We start from the raw sequence: 27,412 nt of genomic DNA, 5'->3' as shown, positions 1-27,412 counted from the left end.
TAATCCGTGATGACCCCTGACCCCTGTCCCATCAAAACTGTAGAAACGAGGATTCACTTGACATACAATATTGTAGACATCAGAACTATGGGAGCTGAGTTAAGTTTGTTAATCTGAGACAACAAAAATTTTAGCTATTGAAAATTCTTGGGTGCAGAGTTGATTCAGTTTATGTAGCGTTGTGATCCATACATGTTATTTCACTTACAAAAGGCATAGACATCATTCATCAGCATTCTGATACTTGAGTAATGCAAGTAGGAGAATTTTGAAACTACAAAGGATGTTTCACATGATAATTATAGTCCAGAAGATCTTCACATTTTATAAAATAAAATTGTGTTTTATAAAATTTTAAAAAATAAACTTGGGGTTATATTTTATAAAAGTTTCTACATAGAGTGAAGAATAAACTAAAAATTCAACAGAGTTGTAATTCTTCTATGCAATTTTCCATAATTTTTATTCTGAAACTTGTGTGGTTTGCTAATTCGATGGAATAGATAGAAAAACGCTCAAAATCTCTGTGTTCACTACTGGCTCACTTTCTAGGTACGTACAGATATTCGCGCCGCGAACACGAGCAATTCACTTTCAATCAGCTGATTATATCTGTATTTTTACATAAACGGTAAGATACAGATATAAAAAGCTTGGCATCAGCTGATTAAAAGTGAATTGCTCATGTTCGCGGCGCGTATATCTGTACGCACCTTAACACGTGGCATATTCTTACATGAAATTAATTACGATTCACCATGTCAACCGAGAAAAAAAATCTGGTGTGGTGCACTCATACAACTTTCCTGGACGTTATGAAAATTGATCACCTGACGCTAGTTTTCACGCGCATCTCAAGAGTCTACTATTCAAAGATCTGAGCCAGCTGGTGACAGGACAATAACGCTGGATACACACGAGATCTGCTATCTCTTCATAGTGAATGATTCAATAGAATCAACAGTTGCCAACATTTTGCAATTGAATAATCACATTTTCTCAAATTTCAAGCTTATTTTCAATTTTAGGTGAAAATGTTACTGGACATTAATAGGAGAGATTTTCATGCTCAATCTTTTCCACTCAAAATTTTTCGTTTAAATTATATCTGAGACATGATAATTGGAAATCTAAAATCAAACTTAGCATAGATGGGGCGGAGCTCCTGAAATTTTCACAGATATGGGACTTGTGGCAGTTGATAGAGCTTATTAATGACTATAATAGGTATAAATTTGATCGAAATCGTTGAGCCATTTTCGAGAAAATCGCGAAAAACCCTGTTTTTGCCATTTCGCCATTTTAGCCGCCATCTTCAATTGCATTTGATCGAAATTGTTCGTGTCTGATCCTTATAGTGTAAGGACCTAAAGTTCCAAATTTCAAGTCATTCCGTTAATTGGGAGATGAGATATCATGTACACAGACGCACATACACTCATACACACACATACACACACACACACACACACACACACACACACACACACACACACACACCACACACACACACACACACACACACACACACAAACACACACACACACACACACACACCCACACCAACACACCCACACAGTATGCAATTGAATTTTCAAGTAGCCCTATTGCAATAAATACGGAATATAACCCTTTTATACATTTCTGAATCTGAGTAAAAATAAACATTTTGTTAATAACTTTGATGTAAACGCAGCTTAATGCATATAAAATACTCATGTTGTAGTAATTTATATGCATTGATGAATAATCTTCTGAATAAATTTAAAAAAAAAGGTATTCGAAAAAATATCCTTTACCTCATTCCATTACCGGCCTATTCTATTTTCCTTGAGAACAAATTCCATTGGAACATCTTCTTAGCACATAAAATGATTTTGATCTCTTTTTGCTTGTCTTTTATACTGTTTCCTTCTAAAATGTTTGGTAGTTTATTCTCAAGTAATATTATCACATGGTTTTGTAGAAAGTTTTTTTTATGTTGATGAAGAAACCCTGAGTCAGTGCTGACAGAGACTATGAGTGACCTGGGCTCACAAACACAAGCACAAAATAAGGGAAGACTACGTGTGTTGTTTTTTACTTTCCTTGCCCTATTACCATAGGTAAGGAAAGTATTGCTTTCCAAAAAAATTAAGGTACCCTAATTTCAAGTTTTCTATACGTTTCAAGGTCCCCTGAGTCCAAAAACATGATTTTTGGGTGTTGGTCTGTGTGTGTGTGTGTGTGTGTATGTGTGTGTGTGTGTGTGTGTGTGTGTGTGTGTGTGTATGTGTGTGTGTGTGTGTGTGTGCGTGTGTGTATGTGTGTGTGTCTGTGAACACGATAACTCCATTCCTAATTAACCGATTGACTTGAAATTTTAAACTTAAGGTCCTTATACCATGAAGATCCGACAATAAGGAATTCAATAAAATTCAATCCAAGATGGCGGAAAAAATGGCGGATAATTACTAAAAAACCATGTTTTTCACGGTTTTCTCGAAAACGGCTCTAACGATTCTCTTCAAATTTATAACATGGATAAATTCATGAGCCCTATCGACTGACATGAGTCTCATTTCTGGGAAAATTGCTGGAGTTCCGTAATATTCTTAAGAAAAATGGCGGATAATTACTAAAAAACCATGTTTTTTACGATTTTCTTAAAAATGACTTGTCCGTTTTTTTCAAATTCATACCCTGTATTTATCAGCTCTATCAACAGGCATGAGTCTCCCTCCTGAGAAACTTATGGGGGGTCCACCCCATCCTAGAGAAATGAACTTTATAACCTGCTTCTCGTGCATGAGGTAGGTAGGTAGAGCAGTTTATAGAAAGAACACATAGTGGAGATATTTCATCTGTAGAACAGCTGTTTTGACGACTTCAGAAAAAATCATCGAATTTCACAATTTACACAAAGGAAAAAGAACTCTGAAAACAATTATATACACACATATAGAGTAGTCTGATCGTAGTTCCTAATATGTTACTGCCAATCGTCATAATGTTATTACCCTAAATTCTTCTCGTTTGAGAATGAGGCTTACATTTCAATGAGCAAGGAAAGTTGTGTGAGTGAACACACCAGATTTTTTTACTACGTGCTAGAAGTAAATTTCAGAAATAATAATGGTATAGTCCCTAATAACAATTGAATATAGTCTCTGTGTGTCAGTAAAGAGGATTTAGTACAGTGACTATAAAAAAAATAGTTGATTCCAATGATTGATTGATTCTATAGTCTCTGTATGAGTCAGTGCCAGTTCATGCCATCTAGCGACGAAAGCGGGAGACAGGTTTTCAGCCGTAACGCAAAGGCTAGAAGAAGGACTATTCTGCCATATAACAGAACGTTGTCAATGAATAGGTTCACAGAATAAGGGAAGACTTTCTGTGTTTCTTTACTTGGTAGAAGTAAAATGTTGGAATATTTCATACTCACTATTCATGAAACAAATTATGCTTCATCTCATCAGCAATGTATCTTATACTATAATTCTAAGACACAGCTACAGCAAGGAATTCCTTAATTAAGCGATATAACAATCCATTCTATTCACTGGAAAAGAAAATATTCACGGAGTTTCACGATTAATTTATAATTTTAATATTACACCATGTAATCGAACATGTAAAGATTATGAATATATTACCTCAACTCACAGTAACATTAGTTTGGCAGTAGAAAAGCATATTCTTCATCACCTCACCTGAAAAATAAAAATATCAGAATGTGAGTACAATGAGTCAATGATTACAGTATATTCATTGAAGACAATGTGATAGATCAAATTTACATAGTAAGTATCTTTAATTTTGCAGCTCTTAGTAATAATGAAGAAGTACCTAAGAAGCGTTTAGTTTTACTATTGCCCAGTCAATGAATACAAAAAACAAACAGGAGTTTGCACAACGAATTTGGGGATAGCCGAATTTTCGCAGGGTACTGTTTAGTATACTAGTACACAGCCTGGAACCGAAACGAGTACCCATCGTTACAGCACTTGCTTCCCCCCCCCCCTCTCCGTGGAACACCCGGAAGTTCAAAACTGTAATGGTTTCTTAAAACAAGATATCGATCTGACTTTGATTCAGTTCTTTTAAGAATGAAAAGGTCTACAATTTGATGTCACATGAAATTCCATCGCTTATCTAACTATCACCTGTAGAGAGTAAGTGTTCAAAATTTGAAGCTTTCTTTTCTGAAATTTGATCATTTCTTTCAAAAGTTCTTGTAGAACATAAAAGTCAATTAGCAATTGACTACTGGTATTCAACCAACTCATTATATGGCATAAAATATTATGATGAGAATTATACCATTGACGATTGGAGCAAATTTAGAGTGTGGAATCGAATATGATGGCTGCAGATGCAATCCACGACGACGGTGATTGCGAAATACTCGTAGGCCTGCACCACCTCTTCACTTTCTTTCAAAGGCTAATGCATGCAATGAATCTATTTCAAAGAGTGGGCTGCTGCATAAATGAAAAAGGCTATGCTATTTTACCAAAAGTAATAGCTTAGCTGTAATTGAATTGAGAAGAGCTTGAAATTCGAAAATATCAAATTGGAAGACTTACAATGCAATGGATTAAATACGCTTTGAAAACCCCCTTTTGCTATATTGAAGATAATTATTAAATATTGAGATACCTCTAAAGCTATATTCTCTAAAGAGATTTGCTATCTTTAGATATCTTGATGATATTATCTTGAAGATAATCTCATTAGTAGGCAGGATAGACGTACGATATTCTCTTAGACCTTGAAGCAATCACGGCTTCATATCATTTCGAATAAATTTTACGAGATGTGTACATATTTATAAACGGCATGCTACTAATAAAATTATATCACCGTTATACATAAATCCTATAAATGTGTAATATGTTAGACCGCTTCATAAGAAAGTGAATTATTTATTTATTTATTTACAACAATATGTCCGTCAATTACAATATTATCCGTCGTTATCCCTGGTGAACATTTAACAGACCCCAATGTTCTTTCAGAAACACTGAATTCCACCTAAGAGTGCACTCAAAATGTAGGTCCATTCATATATGTGACACGTAATTGTGTCTTGTGTGTGGAATGTAATTTATTCACGCACTTATCTAGGATTCATGTGAGCACATTTTTAGCCGTCCCACATTCTTTCCCACAGTGATTCTAATTCAGTAACAATTTTCAACATATTTTGTGATTATCAATCATAATACTATCATTTGATATAATAATGCTAGTGTTTTGTACGATGTGAGAGTGGAGACAGGATTCTCTGTAGATGGCCGGCCACTTATCCACTTACTAATGGCCAACTCGAATGAGTGTGATAAGGGTGTGTGCACACAGAGAGCGGGAAGGCGGTCCGAATTCCGCGTTGAGAGAGAGACGCTTTTTGAATTATTATATTAGTTTGGCAAATCCTCATACCCTCTCCTGCCACAGGAGGTCATGGGATGAAAATATAAATAAAAACATTTAATTGATCATGGAGTATAGATACTAGCTCTTTGTCTGGACAGTATCTTGCTCTTTGTCTGGACAGTATCTTGCTCTTTGTCTGGACAGTATCTTGCTCTTTGTCTGGACAGTATCTTGCTCTTCTTCAATTTATCTTCGATTGAGAAATCCACGTAGGACGCTTGAAGCCTATTTGACTGTCGCCATTTAGAAAGATCGCTGTACTCAGAACGCCTGCCCGCTCACAGTGTGAAAAAACTAGAAAAAACTAGACCACTTGGCCGGTATTGATACTAATCAATATCGGTTGAATTTTGTCAATAATGATGCCTTATCTGCTCAAACAAATAAGTCAGCGCCTCTGAAAATAAAATTTATACACCAGAACATTAGATCTTTAAATAACAAAATAGATAGACTAGAAATATTCCTTGACTTGGAACGACCGGATTTCCTAATTCTAACTGAACACGGTTTAAAAAACACGGAGCTAACTTGTTTGAATGTACAAAATATGCGTCTAATTGATTATTATTGTAGAGTTAATAAGAGTATGGGTGGCGTTGCTATATACCACAGTACGTGCGGTAATCAACAGCCCCGTAACATAGTTAAAATGAACATAAATGATTTTTGTATAGAGGGATGCATTGAATTAGCTTGTTCCAAGTTCAATATAAATAAGGATGTATACGTACTTCTAGGTATTTATCGGCCTCCAAATGGTGACATAAACTTATTTTTCAACAATCTGATTGATGTCCTTGAGAAATTGTCGGCGAATATGGGAATCAAATTAATCTGTGCAGGTGATTTCAATATTGACTTCTTGATGGATTCTTGCCAACGTAGAGCTTTTTTGAATGTACTGGATCAGTTTAGTTTAAGGTCCAATATTGAAGTTCCCACTAGAGTATCAGAGCTTAGTAAAACGACCATTGATAATATAATTACTAGTTCCTCATTGACTAATATTAATGTAGACGTAATACACTAATGGCTATCGGACCACACTGCTCAGTCTATTGTGTTGAATTTTACGAATTGTACTCCCATTGCAAAAAAATATTTCCTATGTTACATTCCGTAATTGCAGTGTCAATAATATGGTTGGCTTTGAGGCGGCTTTGTCAGTTGTAGATTGGAGTGCTGTTGCCTCCGAAAATGTAACAAACAACAAATATGAGTTGTTCCATCAAACCTTTCTTCACTATTACAACATTCATTGTCCTATTGTGACCAAGCCCTCACCTACGACGAAAAGGAAGAAACGTAGCGGTGGTAACTGGATGACTGAAGAAATTAAACAAATTAGAACTGTGCTTGGATTTGCAACATGGAAGGCAAACGCAATACCAAATTTAGATACATCTCTTATTAACAGTGTAAAAAATCATTATGACCAGCTAGTAACCAGAGCAAGAAAATAATTTTATGGTAATTTAATTAAAAATTCAACAAATAGATTTAAAACCAGTTGGAAGCTAATAAATCAATTTAGAGGTAAAGGGTTTGAACGAAAAATTGACCTACTAGGACTTGATATTGAGGATGAACATGTTACTGACAAAAGACGTATTGCAGACGAAATTAACAATTTTTTTGCTAGTGTTGCTCAAAGATTAAGTAAAGATTTAAATAAAACACAACTGACTTCTAATAATACTCCTATAAGCAACCAGAATGTTCCAGTTCCGCCATCTGAGCACTTCTACCTAATACCATCTAACGAAGATGAGATCTTACATACCATCGATAGATTTAAGCCAAAAAATAGCACTGGTCATGATGATGTCTCCTTAAGGGTGTTAAAGCAGTGTAAAAGAGCCATTGCCCAGCCAATAATAATCTGCATCGTCAACTCTATGCTCGGATCTGGTGAATTTCCGGCCATTTTAAAAATAGCTAAAGTTATTCCACTTTTCAAAGAAGGTAGCAAACATGACATAAATAATTTCAGACCCATTTCAATTTTAACAGCTTTTTCAAAGATTTTTGAAACCATCATTCTCACTAGATTGGTAGCCTACCTTGTTAAGCACAATCTGATTTCACCCAATCAACATGGTTTTGTAAAACAGGAATCAACTACTTCAGCCCTAATAGAGATTTTTGAAGGACTGATAACAAACATTGAAGATGGTAAATATACGGCTGGTGTAATGCTAGATCTATCTAAGGCTTTCGATTGCGTGGACCACAGCCTGTTGTTAGAATAATTAAATGGCCTTGGTATAAATGGTAGAGCAAATGATCTCATAAAGTCATATCTGTCTGATCGATATCAGTATGTTTCAATTCAAGGCGATCAGGAACAAACCGCTTCAAAACTTGTTAAAGTATCCTCAGGAGTACCGCAGGGTTCTATTTTGGGACCTCTTCTTTTTATACTATATATAAATGATATTTCTTCTCTTGTACCTCAAAATAAGTTGACGCTATACGCTGACGATACATCTTTGATATTTGCAGACAGAAACTTGGAAGACCTAGAAATTGATTGTAATCTGGTGTGTAATAGAGTTGTTCAGTATTTTAATTCGCTCTCCCTGACAGTAAATTCAAAAAAAAGTAGTCTAATAAATTTTAGTCTGAGACACAGTGCGATTGAGCCACATTTGTTTATAGGAAATGATTGTATACGAAATACAGATTCTGTGAAATTACTTGGCCTAGAGCTAGATTTCAAGTTTGTGTGGGATGAGCATGTAAATGTAATAGTTAATAGAGTGAGTAGAGATCTTTTTGTGATAAGAAATATGGTAAAATTTGTACCATTATCTGTTTCAAAGATGGTTTACTTTGCATTGTTTCACTCCCATGTTGCTTATGGGATAGAGTTATGGGGAAGCACTGCAGATTTGCACTTCCAAAAAATATTTAAATTGCAAAAAAGAGCTATTCGCTATTTGGCTGGACTCAAATTTAATGAGTCATGTAGAGAGGCTTTTGTCTATTTGAACATTCTAACTCTACCCTTAATTTATATTTTCAAATTATTAGTCTTCACTCACGACCATATCTCAGATCTGGCCACAAACGCTGACATCCACAATCATAATACTAGAGGCAGAAATAAATTAGCTTTAAGACAGCACAGGCTTCAACTGTATGAGAAAATGCCTTCTTACATTGGTTCAAAGCTTTACAATAATTTACCAATTGAGCTGCAGTCTCTAACAAACAAGAATATATCAAAAAGAAATTATACAGCTTTCTTGTTGCAAAAGCTTATTATAGTTTCAATGATTATTTCTGTAATACATGATTGAAGCATCTAGTAATAATAAATTTCTATGTCCTGCACCACTTTTAAAAACTACTTTATGTATCTGACGTCTTTGTACTGGTGCTTATTTTATGTCCATTGATGTGAGTATATTTTCAACAATTCCTCAAGGAATGACCTGTGACTAGACGATATTCAAATGTATATTGTATTATATGCTGTGTTGAATAAAGAGATTATCTTATCTTATCTTATCTGAACACACCCTGATAGACCAACACATATATTGGTCTTGCAATTTCCAAATCGATTGTATGTTGAAGAGAATACACTCCGACGTCTATTCCCTTACTACGTTGTTACTCGTTGACGTGAGAAGAGTACAGAGCTGTAGAGACTTGAGTGAGTGTAAGCATAGAGAAGAAATAGCATAAGCTTATGATATAGCTTATTAATGGCTGCTTTTCTCTATGGTATAAGTTAGTTTTCACTGAATATTCACTTGTCCTCCTCTCCCTCCATATGGGATATGCCGCCTCACGGTCGGGTGCCCAGGAAAGAGGCATGAGATATACAGATGTTATGATGTGTGCTCAATGCTGATTCATCGGAGAAATTACTGCAGTTAAGCAACACTGCGGACCATCAACTTCGCCAACCTACATTCACACCTCTTGGAATAGGAGCTGAAGCATCTGCACCTCCTCATCTATAACATCTTCTCATCAATAATAATCTCCTCATCATCTATAAAAATCTCCTTATCGATTCTCACCTCATCTATAAAAGAGCATCTCGAGGAAATAAAAAATTATTCATTAGAGAAAAAGGCAATAGGAATTATATTGAGAGTTCGGCGTCAGAGAGTCTGCTCTTCACAAATTCCTTGAGGACACTGTTTATGCGTTATAATGATAAATAAATAAACGTAACTTGATCGATAGAACATCTCTGGACTGTGGCCGTGAATTTCGGAGCTACAGCGAGACGGTCGGCGGTGCGGCATGCGCCATGCGCCATGCGTCAAGCGGCCGTGGTGGCGGCGACTCCGGTGTGGACAGAGTCCAGGTGGGAAAATCGCAGCTTTTCCATGAGAAATGGCAGCGACTTGCGCAAAAGGTGTGACCAAAGTGTCGCCAAACAAATCCATTGGTTCCATTGGCTTGCGACAGACGCCGCTCTATTATATACATTGTGTGCCCGCCGGCTCTGACCACTTGTTGGCACGCACCGCACCACACCATGTTCTGTCGCCGCACCAAGGTGAGTTCTCAAGCTGACAAATTGTGAACAAAATCAACGAAAACTGCGAATACAAGTGATTTCATTTATATGTGATTTCCTCCAAAGTGATAGTTCTATAATCCAGTTTAAGTTGCAAAGAACGGATTTTCATTTTTTTATGAAATGCGCGGTTTTAGAAATTTTGACGTGTATAGAGATAAATATCGGTTGAAGGCTCAACTCTTCTCCCAAGTGCGAAAAACCTCATTCGGCAGTACAAGTGTAACAGTTGGCATGTGTTTGCTTGCCTGTGTTTGTGTGTTATTTATATTGCATTCCTCCCTGTTTCTCAACATTGAATTTCGACGTTTATTTCAGTTTGTGTTACGTTACTTTTGAAGTTTCAAGGTTTTCTAAGGGTCGTTTACAGAATTTCAAAATGCTAGTGACTCGTAAAATTGTTTAGATTTGATTCAATCTTGAACTTCACGAAAGACTTCTGGAGCGATCAATTGGAAATGAAAATAATTTCCCTGTTGAATGAATGGTTTCCAATAATCATCAGAAAGATTCCAAACTGAAAGATCTTATTTTCACAATAAATACATCATATCTGTTCAATACATTTTCAGGCAAGCATCTTACGCATTTACCTAAAAGCAAAAATACATGCCAAAACACACTATGTAGCTGGTAAACTGAGATACAGAGAAAAACTATCAGGAGAATAACGTCAGCTCTGTAATAATTGATACTTTTCTCAAAAAAATCTGAGATGATAATGTGTAAAATAGCTAAATTCAAAGGTAAAATATCAAGCTCAACAGAATTTTTTAGTAATACATGTTGATATTATCAAAAGGAAATAAAGTCCTATTTATGTATTCTAGATACTAGATATTGTCCCTTTTTTATATTTCAATAAATTACCCGAGTTTTAAAATAACAAAAAAAATCCATAAGTGATGAAAATCCTACTGTCAGAGACTAAGTAGACAATAGTCCAGTGGTAAATAAATAGTAATACAATAGAATGGTATTATATTTTCACAAAACATTGTCAATATACAAATTGCTTCTATGATAAAAGACAGGCCAATGTTTGAAATCTATTATGTTTAACTAGTTGATTCCCCAATAATAATACCAACTATTTTTGATGCAGAGTTGATAATATTATAGAACCTATTAATATTATAGTATTTGTGTTATGCACCTTTTGCATGTTGAAGAGCAACAACACTTATACCATAAACCATAAATATATCCTAAAAAATAACATGTTAGAACAACATGTTAGAATAACCTGTTAGAACAACTTGTGGAATAACATGTTAGAATTAACGGAATAGTGTTTAATACATATATAATCTGACCTCTGGATCATTAAATTTGAACCTCATTTTATAATGATTGATCTACCCAGTATCATTTCCAACAGATACCAAGATGCGAGGCCAAAATTTCAGAATGGAACAAGTGAGAGCTTTTGAATAAAGATAATTGACGAACCTATTAGCCTTGTTCAACTCCTTTACAACTGGGAATAGAAAATTAGCCAAGGACTAGCTGAAGGAAACTATCAATATATATCATAAAATAGTTGGGCAATAGTTCGAACAAAAACTGTTTCAGTCAGGCGGCTCTTAGTTAGTTCCATTGCACTGAAATAAGGACATCGACGTTCTTAAATACAAACACCAGGTGGAGATAACAAATAAATCCTATGTTGAAAGAACTTGTATGCTACAAGTTTTTGTTCAATCATAACATTTGGACGCCTTGATTTTTCAAACTGATTTATCAGTGTGATTAAGTAGAGATCTTTATTCATACCTTTTACAGTATGATTCCATCTCAGACGAATATTATTAAGTTTCGATGCATTCATCCTGAACCAACAGATGTGTAGATCCTTATCATTCATATTAATAGTTGTAGAATTCCACATTTGGAATTCATTTTATTCCTCATACTATTTGGGGAAAGAACAGAGTTACCAGTAAAATATATATAATACTTGCCTCAAGGAGCTAAAGAACTAGTCAAATTTTTATTGAACGAATCTCTACTTTTCTCGAGTTCAATAAATATCTCCCAAGCTACAGATTTGTTTATTCATTTTGAAGATTCAAAATCTGGATAAGAGTACGGTATCTGCGATAAATGATAATAAATAGGTTTAAATTAATCAACATTCATCGAACTTCAAATTTGAAATATGGGTAAAATTGAGAAACAATGATAAGTTGTAACTAGGTTCTGTGACTGGAAAATATCTAACAATAAACTCCACTTTTCTCAGTAATCACTTTATTTATATTAAGACGTAGGCCAACATTAAACATGATTTAGTTTAGTTCTACATGATTTACATTCACATTAATCTTGAGGTTTGCGAAGAGAACCAATATTAGGCTCTCCTGGGCCAAAATGTAGGCACTCACTATTTTCACCCAGACTACTTGAAAAAATCCCATTTCGATGAAGCAGGGCTTTCTTTACCAGACGCAATAATAATCACCAACACAGATTACCGACATCGAGGAAACGCACTGAAATGCAGAGAAAACATGCACAGCTAAGAAAATAAGGAACAAAGAAGAGAAATGACCTAGAATTAGGCGGGCGCACCGGAAAAAGTGAAGTGAAGTGAAGAAGTGAGGAGTGAATGAAGTGCAAGGTTAAAGTCTCTCCAGACGACTGGCCACAAAATAATGGTCTCCTTTGAAGACCGCATGTCTGCCATCTGAGATGGTTTGTTACGTAAACTGGCACAATTATTATGTAAGGCGATGAATTGTTGGAAAAATGTTCCATGCTTCTTTGCTGTATTTTGGATAATAGTCGACGGCTACGCACGTTTACAACATTATTGGCGGTGGAGCATCACGCATCACGAATTACTTGCACAATTCTATGTTATTCGACTGCAGCATCACAACTTTCATAAAACGTATTCTATGAATTTATGGATGTGATTGTAACAGGTAGTGTTTTGACAGCAGTCATATCACAAAGTACTCACTCCTATTACTGATAAATAGATATGTAACTATCACATAATAGCTAACATTTATGAGTTGATTGAAATTGAAGTTGAAGTTGACACGTTCAATTGATTGACAGATTTCATTTGACACATTTTCTCTATTAATGGAAATGCTACATGTATCATGTTGACTGCATTATTTATGAATTGATACATAAAATAAGTATTCTGACAACACTTTGAATCAATTGATGATATTTATTCCTGACTAGTAGTAGCATAAAAAGATTGAATGGTAATGACCACATGTATTAACGTTGCTAGTAGCTTCACATTGAAAATGTGGAGCAGCTACATTCAAAGATGAGTGCATGACATAATAAATTATAATAATGATAGAATTTTGTTCTTACTTGAACCAACTCCCTGGCGCTGCAGCCCATGCTATCCAATATCCTATGGTAGAATATCAAGGAGTAGCTTACTAGGAATATGAAGTATAATACAATTTAGATCTACTATACTATATAATACTTGACTTCTCTGCGTTTTATATAGAAAACCACTTTTAATATGGGTATACGTTTATTGTTTTAATTTTCAAAAAGACACGATGCTACAAAACGTTTGATTTATATGTGACTAACAGCTAGATCGTGTGTTGAGAACATTAGAAACTTAAATACGACAGTACTGTTGGATGTACCTGATCCAACAAGCCCTAAAACGAATTTTGAGAAGAGATACTATGCAACAGTGGGATGAATACATAACAACAGTTCAGTATTACAGTACAGTATGTATTACACTGCACTAATACAGTATTAACATAATACTCAATAGTTGTATGGTGTGTTGCAAATAGAGAGACAATACTGTGAGAAGAAGATCAAAGTTGAGATCGAATTAAGAGATGATTTTAAGCAGAAAGGAGCCTACAGAGAAGTTGCTATTTGATTATTGGATGTTTAAAAACCATCTAGACCCCATGAGGTTGGTAATGATTCATTCAATGAAGGGTTTCATAATTTCATCTTTCAATTCTCAATTCAATGAACTATCACCTCCTTGTGTATTCTTTCCTTAACACTAGTAATCCATTCAAAACGTAATGTTGAAGCTAGTGGAACGATTTGATTTAAATACAGAACTAGTTTCATCAGTGGCACAGGAGCTGAGTGAGTTTCAATGCTGAAATCAATCGCTCCATCATCACCAGTCACCGCCGAAAAGCATTATTGCATTAGCCACCAATGCCGATGCCGAGTAACTAGTGTTGTGCCGAAATGCTACTTCCAAGTAATCCAATATCATTAACATTTGCCAACGATGACGTGTATTTTCTTTCAGTGATGTAAGAAGCAGTTAGTTCAGACCACTCAGCTAGGTCTTGAAAATTTGAAACTTCATACTAGAAAAACGAGGACGACCACATCGATTAAAAATTAATGTATTTGGCAACCGAAAAATAGTGAAGGCTACAATAAACAATCCAGAGAAAATCTTCAACAATTAATTACACACTCCAGTGAAGATGCTGTAAGTTCAAGTACATTGAACTCTTCGCGATGTTCATCTACTACTAGAAGACTAACTTGATCTTTTAATTAGCATCTTCTGATAAGAGCGACGACCTTCGTCAAATAGGACTTGTGAGAGAGATCATTGATAGATGACCATTACTAGGCTGAGTAATACCTTATCGTGACTAGTTTCTTCGGATGATAATCTTCTTCAACAACAAGACAGGATGAAAACATCGCGCAAATTCTCTAAACGAAAACACCATTAGAGAAGCTAGCTGGCATCTCTGCCATCATAAAGCACTCACTACCATCACATGCATCATCAACCTTGAAACTTGCTCAATGCACCAATCAACAGCTGTGGGTCGAAGGTTGGAAAAGTTACTAGTCAGAGAAGTTGTTTTGTTGGTGAAGTAGATTGTTGAGAAAAATGAGTTGAAATGTTTTAACTTGACTGTTACTTGTGTTAAACATTATAAGACTATCGATGAACTTGGAAATTTTGAATTTCAAAAAGATGAACGATTCAAAAACAGGCTGTCAATTTTCATTCATTTTTCCATAGAGAATATTTGAGTGGTATGAAGTTTTCATCAATATCTTCAACCACTGCATTAATCAAAAGTATAATAAGATATTTCATTTGAAATTGAATTTTATGGGGGATTATGAGAAAATCATGTTATTGCTCAAAATAGCTCAACAAACTGCAGAGTGCACCGTTGATCTAGTATTATTGAAGCTCTTCTCATTAATGGAGAAATGAATAAGGCTGGATTCGAACAGTGACAACACAACAGTGACAATGATTAGTAAATTATTATTTCCACGAGTTCTAATTGGACTATTCCCATTTGGCCCAGCCGAGTGGGTATCAATTAAATAATTGAACTTATAATGGGAAACTATGGGAATTATATTTTCATTGTTCACTGTGTGCTGTCAATACTGTAAGCGAATCCAGCTTAAAGTCTTTGGTCTGGTCTGGAAGTGTGTAGGACTGTCTTCAGGCCGATTAATGATTTTCAAACCGTCTGCCGGTCTGCTCACTTGAACCACAGACAACAGACTGTTTGTGCTTCCCGGAACACTATTTTGGTCTGGTCTAGCACTGTCTTCAGACGGCAGACGGTCTCCAGTGGCTCATCAGAAACTTAAATTGCCGAAAAATGAAGATAGAGAAATTGTGATTTCAGATTCGGATTCAGCGCCCTCGAATTAATAAAATGCTTCGCGAGTACTCAAAAATAATCAAATTTGAGGATTTTTTCGATTGCATATAACAATCATTAAATCACTATAAGGTTAGCATATTTCTTGTTTTACTACAAGTTATAGAAGTAAAAAATATTAGCCTATGCCTTTACAATTTATCAATTTTTTCATTAATTTTTTATCATTACCGGCAAGGCACCCATGCTTTGCTACGGGAATTGAAAGGTGGATTATTTTTGAGAGATATTCATAATCCAAATTCAATCAAATCATTTTAATTGTGTCTCAGACTCACCAGCCAATCAAAAGTTGCCTGCTGAATAGAACTGGATTGATAAATCAATTATACAGTTTCGTCACTGTTATAGAACTTTGTATCCGGAAAGGTGCTTTCCCTACATTAAAATTTTAACATATATACATGGGAGATGGAAAGAAGAATGTACATACTTTAGGAGCCGAACTACACCTAGCTATAGGCCTATTCCAAGTTACATTCAAATACATTTGTATAATACTAGTTACCCAGGAATTTTATTTTAGATGAAAGAAGGATTCTCTTATTGATTCTCGTGGTAATTAGTCTGGATTAGGTGTTAACAGACTCATGTGCAACTGGGTGTAAGTCTCTAAAGGCCATGGCTGTGTACAAACAAAGAGCAACAGGGGAACCAATTCAGCAGAAGCTGGAGAAATAGTCGCATTTCTATAATGAGAGTATTCACATAATATAACAGCCGGGATAAAAAGCAAAAATGCCATAAATAATATTGAAATTGAAACAGGTAATTTGGCCTCAAACTGAAATTTGTGAGGAAATTATTGAAGTAATTATTGTTCTTCATCTGATCCAGTGTGAATGAATTATAGTACATTTCACATCAGTGTTTCAGCATTGTTTGAATGTGGAACATTGATGCTATTAATAGGTGATCTTAGAGTTTGAAGTGAAAATCAACAAGTCATGCATATTCTCCATTATTTTTATCGAAAGCTACCTTCTATTTTCTTTGGTGAAACAATCAATTTTTGGGGATAATTGATTCATAGGAAAAGCGCCTTATTTCTATAAAAGATAGAATAAAAGATATAGATAGAAGATAGTGGGAAAAATATTTCTACATTTGGGAAAGCAACAAAAGCTATTTGGTCGTTTTAGTAAACAACCCTTTTGTTTTCCCAAGTGAATTTTGACATAATTTCCTCATTCTTTACACACAGATCCTGCTACGGACACTTCTGAAGTTTTGAAAAGATCCTACATATATCATACTGAATAATCAAAATTTCATCGAAATTCTTGAAGCATTTACCGAGATCTGTCGAATATACAAACACAAGTAATATTGATAGAATCGGATCACTTGATAAAAGCAACTCCCGTCATAAAATGTTGTTTCATGAAACATTGTGAATTGATAAAAATTATCTATGCCCTCAAGAATGGCTCCAATTGAAGCAGCAGTGGATAATCAATTTTTTGCTCAATAAATGTATTTTAAGTTCTTTAGCTTCTACCTAATGAAGTGACAGAACTCATATCTTGTTTAGAAACCATCCTCAACTTTTTTTCATTGAAAAGTAATGTCCAATTCCATAAGTGAATCTAGTTGCAGATACCAAACAGCATCTACTTGAAAGTGGCCGCTAATAAGGTTATAATATTTTCACTGTACAGTCCTAGTAATTGAACTACTGACCTTTTCACTGAATGAAGATATGATCTCCAAAAGAGGCCATGTGTAGCCTACTGCAACTAGAACTAGTTTTCAGCCGGTATGGCGGGCGGCTTAGTGCCCTTACTACAACATGGTATTTACTAATAAGTGAAAAATCATAAGTGTCTAATCAGAATACCATAATTTTCATTGAAAGGTGAAAATTTATATTAACTCTGATCAATATTGATTGCATTCGGTTTAATAATTAGCTCGTAAAGAAGTTTTATAAGCTATAATAGGAAGTTAGTTAAAATGGAAGTAGTCTCAAAGTTTCGGTGTTTAAATATCACTGATTCATCCAGTTATCAAAAATTTCAAAGATCTACATAGGCCTATCTGCCCATTCATTTACTAGAAATTTGGTGTTGATTTTACTACAGAAGAATACATTGATAATTTTTGGTATGTAAGAGCTGCAGTAGTTTATAATTGAGTTGATAAATATTATTTCAAAGATAAAATGAACAAGAAAGTACAGAAAATATTATATGGAAGCTCTTTAGTTAACCACAATCACACTATTGATGAGTGAACATGATCGTTAAACTGTTGAGAATTCTCAAAATCTTTGTCCACTCAAAAAACGGTATACCTACTTTGAAACCTTAATAGCTAGAAAATATATATACTATGTTAAAACCAGTTGTTTCTTCCAAGTGTAATCATCATACTCAATGAAAATTAATAAGAAATTAACTACTCAAAATTTTTGGCGTTAGCAGAATAAAGAGTGGAACTCGAACGATTGATGAGAGAAATTTAATGAAAAATCATCTTCGACTTTTAGTACTTGTTGAGGTTTCCTCCTCAATTGACCTCAAAAGAGCAATTTATTGAGTGGAAAAGCTTGTGTTGCTTCGTTTCTATTTTTATGTCTGCGTTTTGTGAGAATAAGTAATTTAGCACATTAGTAAATTGTTAAAGTGGAAGAGTAATTAGATCATTATTCATGATTACTATCTCATCATGATTTAAGTTGAAGAGAGATAACTGAGATAAATCTTTATTCTCTAATCTTATTCTCAAGAAGAGTGATAATAATAATAATAATTATAATAATAATAAATATGACTCTATTTCTGCGTTTCTGAAGGATTCTCAAGTGTTGCCAAAGTATTCTGAGCTTTATATATTTATTCATGACTTCTATCGGCAGAGAGATCCTTTTGGATGTTCTGGCTTGCCGTATTACCCAATGTCATTTCCTATTCACACTCAAGTTTATAGGTAATAATATTGGGTTCTTCAAGTTTTATTACTGAAATTTTACACTTTCACTATTTATTATTACATCTAATTTGATTGCAGATGATATTGGCGTGGTGCACACTTGCGGTGTGCGTAGCAGTAAGCGCCGAGTCGTTGGAGGAGGTCGACGGTGGTGGGGGGGAAACACAACAGCAAGCGTCCAGCTACGCCTATTCGAGCAGCTCCAACAACAACAACAGCGAAGGCGACATAGAACGATCGGACGACGACGGGGGAGCTGTGGAGGAGGAGGAAGAACCACCACAAGAAGACGAGGAAGAGGGTGACGCCGAGGGTGCGGGCACCCGCAGCAATGACATCCGACTGGAGTCGCTTGCGTTGGCGAGGGATGCTTTCACCAGTAGCACCGGAACCAGACCGTACTCAGGATTTGGACAGAGCAGTTCCGGTTCCGGATCCGGATACGGACAGAGCGGGTCGTCTCCGTTCGGACAGGGGTCGTCGTTCGGATCATCGTCAGGCAACTCCTATGGTGGCTCCGGACAACCTGACCCAAGCTTAGCGCTCCTGCCTCGCGGGGAGAGCAGTTCACCGTTCACTAAGGTCACAACTGTTTGCCATTTTTAATTATTCATGATGATCAAATTGAATACATAAGCATTAGTTTTGTTTCTGCTTCATTTGAATAAGAATAATAGTATCGAATGGCTCAGGTCTGCTGTCAGAGCTCTCAGGGCCTCTGTCATGACCTAACAACTATTTCAAGGCAGCCGGGACCGACGCTTAACGTGTCCATCAGAAACACTTGAATGAAGAGATAAACTTGAAACACGAGAGATTAATAGACTGCAGTTCTCTTACCATCATGCTACTGCGTTTTACACTATTCATCACATGCATAGTCATATATGATTTCAATTTTTCCTGAGGTTGATGTCAAACTTATACCTAGGCAATGTGATAAGAGATGAATGGACCACATTTCACTTGCTATTGATTTGAAAAATTTTGCACATTACACTATTCATAATAAATCAATTACAGCCATATATTTATTTTTTGGCTGATGATTATGCCTTTCCCCACAATAAAGTTATGTAGAGCAATGGAAGGTTGGATAATGAGAGATGGATATAATTTAAAGTGACTCCATGTCCTAGTTTGAAGTGGGTTCCAGAAGCACCAGATAATGGAACAGATAAAGGCAATTTCTTTGAATAATCTTTCAAGTACCGAATGCTGGCAACTGACCTCATGATAATTCAGCAAACTCTCTTACAATGGAAAGGACAAGCATGAGATAAATAAACTAATGTAATAATCAGCCTTCAGAATTGTAATATACACATTCCTAACAAAAGTAGTCAGATGTAGCTTTGCGGTAGACAATTTAAATATTATGTTAGTGGAAATTTATAATGATGTAAATTTTTGAAATATTCATTTATTCATGAGTAAAAATTAAAAATCATAACAATATTATCATTGGACGAAAGCAACAGGTGTAGCCCAAAACTGCTCTACTCCCAAATTTTATAACTATTACAACCAAACTAAATTATTTGTGGTTACTATTAATTTTCTACCTGTTCCTAATGAATTTGATGGAAAAATATTATTGGTGAATGGGTGAAATTCCCTCAATTTGTGATCAAATTGATGATAAGTGATTGTTGCCTTCAATAACGTTGGAATGGGAAAACTCCACTCGGCCATCTGGAATCTATTCTATGGCTCTACTTGCAGTGTATTGTTGGTTTGATAGAAAATATTGAAAACTTCATTCCGCATTCTGAATGTGACCAGTAAAGAGAATTGAATGCATGATGATATGAAACTGATATTGGAGATGAACAATTGTGTGTGAAAATTGTGATGCAACTATCGGTAGAGAAGCTCACATTCTCAACAGAACAACTTATCACATTCCAATAGCCAATCACGCAATCAAATCCCATTCATACAACATTCTTTCAGCACACATTTTTCACCGAAATTACACCAATTTCGATAATCGAAAATGACCTACAACCCAACATATCCCACAACACGATAAAAATGTTGCAAATCCGTTAACCAACCGATAGCACGCAAAACCGACAAGGAAAACACAACCGAATCTAGCAGCAAACAGCAGATAAATTCGCGAGAGACCGCATGGAGTCTGTATAGTAGGATTCACTAATCATACTGTCAGCTTTCTCTATGAATAGCATCAACGCTTCCCATACAACCAAAACTGGCAGTTTAAAGTGAATGTGACTATAGAGGAAAACAGTGACCTCTGCCACGTTTTCCAATAAATAATTGGCGGTCCAAACTTGCGTCATGCTCTTGATACATTATACATAATGTATTTTGATACATTATTTTATCGCCACGTCCATCTGTAGTGGCCTCACAGCCCGTGGCTTCTGTTGAGTTATGTTACTCAGTCACCCACAACTTATCAGCATTGAGACAGGCATGTCGCGTCGCAGGTTACAACCAACGTATCAGACCTAGGTTAATATATACATGGTATCCACATTGTATATGAATATCCATAGGTTAGTATATACTTGGTATGTTAGAGGTATATGTAGGTACATGAGACCACTTTGATCCTGGCTCACACGAACTCATTCAAGATGTTGAACTCCCAAACTGATAAAAACTCATGTTATCAAACTGCAGACCAGCCAATGTGTATCATTACTGCTACATATATACATTGTTGCAATAGCAACTTGAACACTATTCTGTACGGTGCCGTACAACTTACCCTTTGCATCAATTATGTCCAAGCTCTGCTGGGTCGTATGCATTTTATTATTTATTAGCTCAGCGACCTGCATCTAACCACAGTCCAGTTTGTGCATGGAATTACTACAGCACTTATGTAACATCTAGATGCAGGCGAGAATGGAGTGACTTATTCAACGAGCTTTCAATAAGTCAGTTGACTTGGATCTCTTCCTATTGTTAGGAGTTCAACACCGTATACCTCATTGGCAGAGTAAAGAAACTTCAATAAGGAAATGAGGTGTATTCATGGTAGAAGAGAATGGGATAAATGTAACATACTTCGAGTATTCAATTAGCATAATTAAATTGATTTTTACCTTACAATGATCTTATAAAATTATCAGATTGAACTCACATTAGCAATTTTTCGTTGCGATTTCATAGAGTGTGTTAACTCCTCCTTCAACTACAATGAACAATAGATTGAAGTTTGAAAGTTGAAATGGCTACAGATCTAATAAAAGCATAAGGAGCTCCCATCAAAGTTTCAAACTCTCAGAAAGAATATCCGCAAGCCAGGCACAGTAATAAACTTTGTCAAACAGATTTGGAAAGTTTTTTATAATTTTTAAAACTGTTAAAAACCATTCTTAGTGTTGAACCGTTCAATAAACAGTCAAATAGTCTCATTAACTATTGGAACATTCCATAAACTGTTAGAGAATTCAATAAAAGGTGTAGAAACCGTTTCAAAGGCATGGATTTTGACAGTAATGCTTTTGTATAGGAGCATGTAGCAGTCACGCCGATCAGTTGAGCATTGGTCACCGTTGGACGGCTGCTGCCTTGGATTTGTTCCCCCCTTTAATTGGCCGATGATTATCCGTGGCTGATTTTTGATAGGACTCCAACACAATAAATCTTTCAAATTACCTCACACGTTCAAAGCGTCACAGGATTTGGCAACTGGACTACTGCTCATTCATCAATATGTATTGTGGTATAGCAGCTTCATAATGAAGGGCCTATTCTTTCAAGGAAAATCAAAATTATTTTGACTTGAGAAGTTGGATAATTGATACTGCAATGAATTTTCCACTGTTTCATCATAATTAAAGTTATTTATGACGTATGGAAGGTGATATAGATCTAGCTTTGAATGATACTGTAAAATACTGGAATATCAAAAGTGAATTGGAATAATAAAAAAATAATAAATTTCACCTACTTTAATTCGCCAAGTTTTAAATCTGATAGGAAGGTATTGGAATTATTAAATAGTACAGTACCTAGAAATAATGGTATAATTCAAAATTTTTATCATTATTCACATATTTATTCTGAGTTCATCACCATAATAACCAAGATTATGATTTTTTTCAATTTATTGAATTTAGACCCAAAATATTGATCTAGAATTTTATATTGCCGTTTTATTAGTGAATAGTTCAATACTGAATTTTTTCAAACGTCTCTAGTTATCATTGATTCGTTTAGTTCAGGAGATTCTCCGACAGGATTCTTGAATCAAAATCAAATAACAAGTTCTCAACAGTACTTAAAATGAGTTGTAGCTGAGTATGAGTTGTTGATACATAGGCCTATGCTGTGCAAATCAAGTGGGTTGAAGTTCTGCAATGGCTTGTAGGACATACTATGGAAAGCTATAGTGGGAAAGTTCATCAAACTTCCCAAATGCGAATAATTGACTGAATAATTTTCATGCCAAGTTGTGGGCTAATCTCAAAAACGATTATAACAATTTTGGTAAGATTTAGATTATAGATGTTTCACAATAGTTATTTGTGCAACTAGTGCGCAAAGTGACACTGCTGCACCGAAAGAAACGTTTACGCACGAGCCGTAGGCGAGTGCGAAATGATGGTTTCTTGAGTGCAGCACACGTATTTCACATGAAATTTTCCCTACAGTTACCATTGAATGTAAGAAGTTGTAGGTGATTGAAGGTAAAAATGTCTCATAATTCATCAACTTTCTTTGAGTGTTAAATTTATTGTGGCTCTTGAATTGCTGATAATGAAGTATTGCAATCATTACACACAGAAATGTTCAGAAGTTAATGGAAATGACAATAGACGTGATATTTCAGAGTTATCCAGGAGTCAATTATTTTTATCTCATCTACAAAAAATCATAGAATAGTACTGTAATGAAGATTATAATAACAAAATAATATGATTGATGTTAGAAAATAATTCCTTTCTACATAGGTATGAAATAATATAGTTTTACTCATTTTGCTTTAGATCTAGTATTTACAGGGTTACCTTTACCTTTACCTTTTTTGGAGAGTAATAGTGGAATTCAAAAATTCTTCTTTCTTGTATGTTCATTGTTTTTCTTCAACTATTAGTCAATTTTATGAGCTAAAGCTGCTGCCTACTATGTCTCACTTCCACAATCACATTCAACACTATCCACATCCATTTTTTACACAAATTACCACGAAAATCAATCAAGAAACAACAAATTTGCATTCAAAATACACGCCAACGGCTGATTTGAATGATGGAAGTATGAAGAACTGACAGGCGCGTGACCTAGCGGAAAAAATCGTAACATCGTTCGTTCCATCTTTCCAACTATCTAAAAACAGTTTCCAGAAAAGTTCTGTAATCAGTGCAGGAATGGTCACTTTTCAAGGTAACTGTAGGAAAAAGGATTTATTGTATATTCTATCAAATCCTCAAGAAGATAATAATATATATCCCAAGTACTGAAGACAAAAAAAGCCCCTATCCCCAATAAAACACAACCAGCATAGAGGAAAACCAAATCATAAAATACAAACGAGCCACAATATCGAATCTAGTATCATCAAACTGTTTAATTCAACAATCAATTATTCAAAACTCCCATGAAAGAATCAATACATAACATAACCCATACACACACACACACACACACACACACACACCACACACACACACACAACACACACACACACACACACACACACACACACACACACACACACACACACACACACACACACACACACACACACACACACACACCACACACACACACACACACACACACACACACACCAGCACATTCAGTTATGATTCCGCAACACCTAACATCGGCAAAACCATTAACAGTGACAGTTATGGTATATTAAGTGTGAATAGTACCGTACTTTTTACTGTAGTAACTTACTATTAACCATAGAAACGTACTTATTCGAGATACTAAACACTTGATGCAATATACGCTACTAATACTTCAGCTATGAACATTGATTTCTAGGCCCACAACCTGTGTTTGTATTTATATCTTCAAAATCAACGACCAATGAGATCATGAGCAAAGATCTCAAGCCTATACTTGTGCTCTGCATGTTATTGCATAAAAATATATTCTTCGCAAAATATGTATATATATTTATAATGTAAAACTCCCACTCTGAGATGTATTCTCCCACATGAAGTGTGGCTCTATTCTTTGTTGCATTAACGCACAATGATCATAAGGTAATTATGGAGCAATCGCGACACGTCTGATAAACAATGAGAAGAGAAAGTTTATAATATAGCGAATAAACAAATGATTATTACAAAGGCACATAGTAATTTTCGGCTCGTTACCAGTTAGCCGATCTATTTTTCTTAGGTAACAAATTTCCTAATCAAAGAACAAAGCAGATGATTTATTCCAGTTGAATCAAGTTGCTAAATAGAATATGACTGAAGTAGTGCAATGATTCTTGAGCATTTGAGAGAACAATAGTTATGTTATTGATTTGGGTTTATCCAGAACATTATTGATCAATGAAATGAAACTACAACATAAACGGTAATGACATTCAACAATTTACAAAAATCGACATTACTGTGTTTCAATCAATCTCTTGAAATCCCAATCTTTTGTACACAAAAAGATATTTAGATGGAAAATCTGTTCTAGCACTGTACAATGGAATATCACATTGTGTTCAATCATAATTGGACACCTCGAAAATGTTTCAGGTAACTAACCATGAAGTTTTCTGAATCCTCTGGGAAGTAGATTGTTTGAATAATTACTATTGCTGGCTTACATAAGAGCAATATCACTCATAAAAATACAACTACTAAATGAATGTTGTTATTTTGCAGGGAGGCTCCTCTAAGGAAGGAGGCGGTGGAGGCGGCTACTTCGGAGCTGGAGGTGAGGGGAGCGGAGAGAGTGGATCGGGCAACACAGGAGGGGGGGGATTCCCCGGATTCGGCAGCGGACCGGACACCGGATCATCCTCATCGAAATTCGGACAAAGCGGACCATCCGGAAAATTCGGCCAAACCGGACAGTTTTCGGGCAACTTCCACCGACCGGCCTCACCTCAGCGAAAATTCCCTCAGGGCGACTCACAAGCCAGGTACCCTCAGGGCGGCTCCATCTACCACCAGGGACCTCTGGGCCACTTCTTCACCCAGGGCTTCCCCTCCTACCCTCAGGGCCAACCCCTCTACCCTCAGGGCCACGCCAATGTCAACTCGTTCCACCAACTGCCAGGATTCCCCCACAACTCCCCTGCCAGGGGCTCCCCCCAGCACAGGGATCACCAGCAACCGTTGCGAGCTGCTCCCCAGTACCCCTTTGCTGCACCCCTCACCTACACTCCCCTCTACAGATCCGTACCCCTGCACACCTATGCCGTCAGTCAACGATAGTCACCACCCGACACCAGTCTCACACACCGCTATTTCCATAGCCATAATACTAACCACCATAATCCAAACTAATAGCCATAAATAGGGTTTAATTTATTCATCTCATATTTTGTGAAAATCAGATAAAAATTATGGAAATATATTTAAAAACTGTACTAAAAGTATGATATTAAATTTATGTTTCTTGAGCTGCACAATTCTTAGTGAAGTAAATTTTGAAGCTGCAAATCATCATATTATTGTGCAATGCATTCGTTGCTAGATAGAGAATGAGTGAGTCCTAGAACTCGTTTGATGATTTTCAAGCATTCCAATTCAATACATATTTGAATATTTCAACTGTGCCTTTCAGTGACCAATTTTTAGTTTCATGGGGGTGATATTGATTGATTTGACTAGAGCTAGATCAAGAATTCACTAGACTAAGCTATTTGAAAAACTCTCCATTTAAATTTTATTTTTATTTGATAGATGATCATTGGAAGAGGTCCTCTATATAGAATGATTTTTTTAAACCATCGGTTCACTATATGTGTAGGAACTAAAAATATTGTTGAAATATTACAAGAATTATTCAAAACTCACAAAAAAAAATTCATCCAAAGAATGATGAATTAACTTTTTTTATCACGCCATTCTTGTTGTGTTTTATAATATTATTGTTGTTTTTTATATTATATAGAATTTATAGTTCTTGACTATACTCGAATAAAAACCGAATTATTTATATAAAATTGGTTGATTCAGTTATTTTGCAAACAATTCTAATTCCTGTAGTAGATCATTTTGGAATATTTCTGTCTGTTTCCGGTAGACATCACTGCCATGTGAGTCACAAATGTCACCGATGTTGTCGACATCCAATTCGATGCTACCGGCGACGTCGTTGTCACTTCTGCTGTTGCTGTCATTGACAACTGACAACCTTCGACAACAATTTCAGTAACAACACCACCACACGTCTAACTGGATAGATATTCTCAATTGCTAATCATTTATGTTAAATATTGAGGGGGAAAATTTTCTTATCCTTCGAAGTCTCCATAATTCTTTCCTCCAAGGCTCCAAGTCTCTCTATCTCTCCTCAAGTCTATCTAACGACAGCTCTCTATGACAAATATACATCATGAGTGTTATCCAGTCCAGAAATTGCTCCATTAAATTAATAAAAAAAATGATAAGGGTCGAAAATGTTTGTCAAATTAGAAAAGCGATACAACACTGTTCCATTCAACATTCCAATTAATTTTCAATAAATTTTATACCGATTCAATTACTTAATCATATAGATTTTCCGTGAAAGAAAATGATAAAAAGTGGTCATTTATTCCAATTCAGTGTCTTTATTGAGCATTTCATTAATTCACTTTTTTGAATTATATCAGCAGAGTATTCAAGTGATAAGAACTTCTGGCCATATTTGCAAATTATATAAA

General features: G+C 35.5%; 2 protein-coding genes across 2 annotated transcripts in view; one reads left to right on the top strand and one right to left on the bottom strand.

Annotated features, from left to right (window-relative positions):
- Positions 1–3,676: 3,676 nt before the first annotated feature.
- The window catches only part of LOC111050942 (neurobeachin-like protein 2), a 347,898-nt gene continuing 324,162 nt past the window's right edge, over positions 3,677–27,412 (bottom strand). Inside the window, exon 38 of the mRNA XM_039432468.1 lies at positions 3,677–3,695. Within this exon, the coding sequence (XP_039288402.1) occupies positions 3,692–3,695 (4 nt within the window). The 3' untranslated portion in view covers positions 3,677–3,691. The remainder of the gene's footprint in view (positions 3,696–27,412) is intronic.
- On the top strand, positions 9,804–26,710 carry LOC111043970 (keratin, type I cytoskeletal 9-like). Its single transcript, XM_039432472.1, has 3 exons — positions 9,804–9,949; positions 18,673–19,176; positions 25,422–26,710. The coding sequence occupies exons 1-3, from the start codon at positions 9,929–9,931 to the stop codon at positions 25,974–25,976; spliced, it is 1,080 nt and encodes a 359-aa protein (XP_039288406.1). The 5' UTR covers positions 9,804–9,928; the 3' UTR covers positions 25,977–26,710.

Source organism: Nilaparvata lugens, chromosome 7 (assembly GCF_014356525.2).
Source record: "Nilaparvata lugens isolate BPH chromosome 7, ASM1435652v1, whole genome shotgun sequence".
Classification (NCBI taxonomy): Eukaryota; Metazoa; Arthropoda; class Insecta; order Hemiptera; family Delphacidae; genus Nilaparvata; species Nilaparvata lugens.
Note: the sequence above shows the minus strand (reverse complement) of the source record. Positions and strands in the feature narration are given on the sequence as shown.

Coding starts and splice junctions, on each gene's coding strand:
- LOC111043970 (XM_039432472.1), top strand. CDS start 9,929: ATGTTCTGTCGCCGCACCAAG. Junction 9,950..18,672: donor TGTTCTGTCGCCGCACCAAG/GTGAGTTCTCAA, acceptor ATTTGATTGCAG/ATGATATTGGCGTGGTGCAC. Junction 19,177..25,421: donor GCAGTTCACCGTTCACTAAG/GTCACAACTGTT, acceptor GTTATTTTGCAG/GGAGGCTCCTCTAAGGAAGG.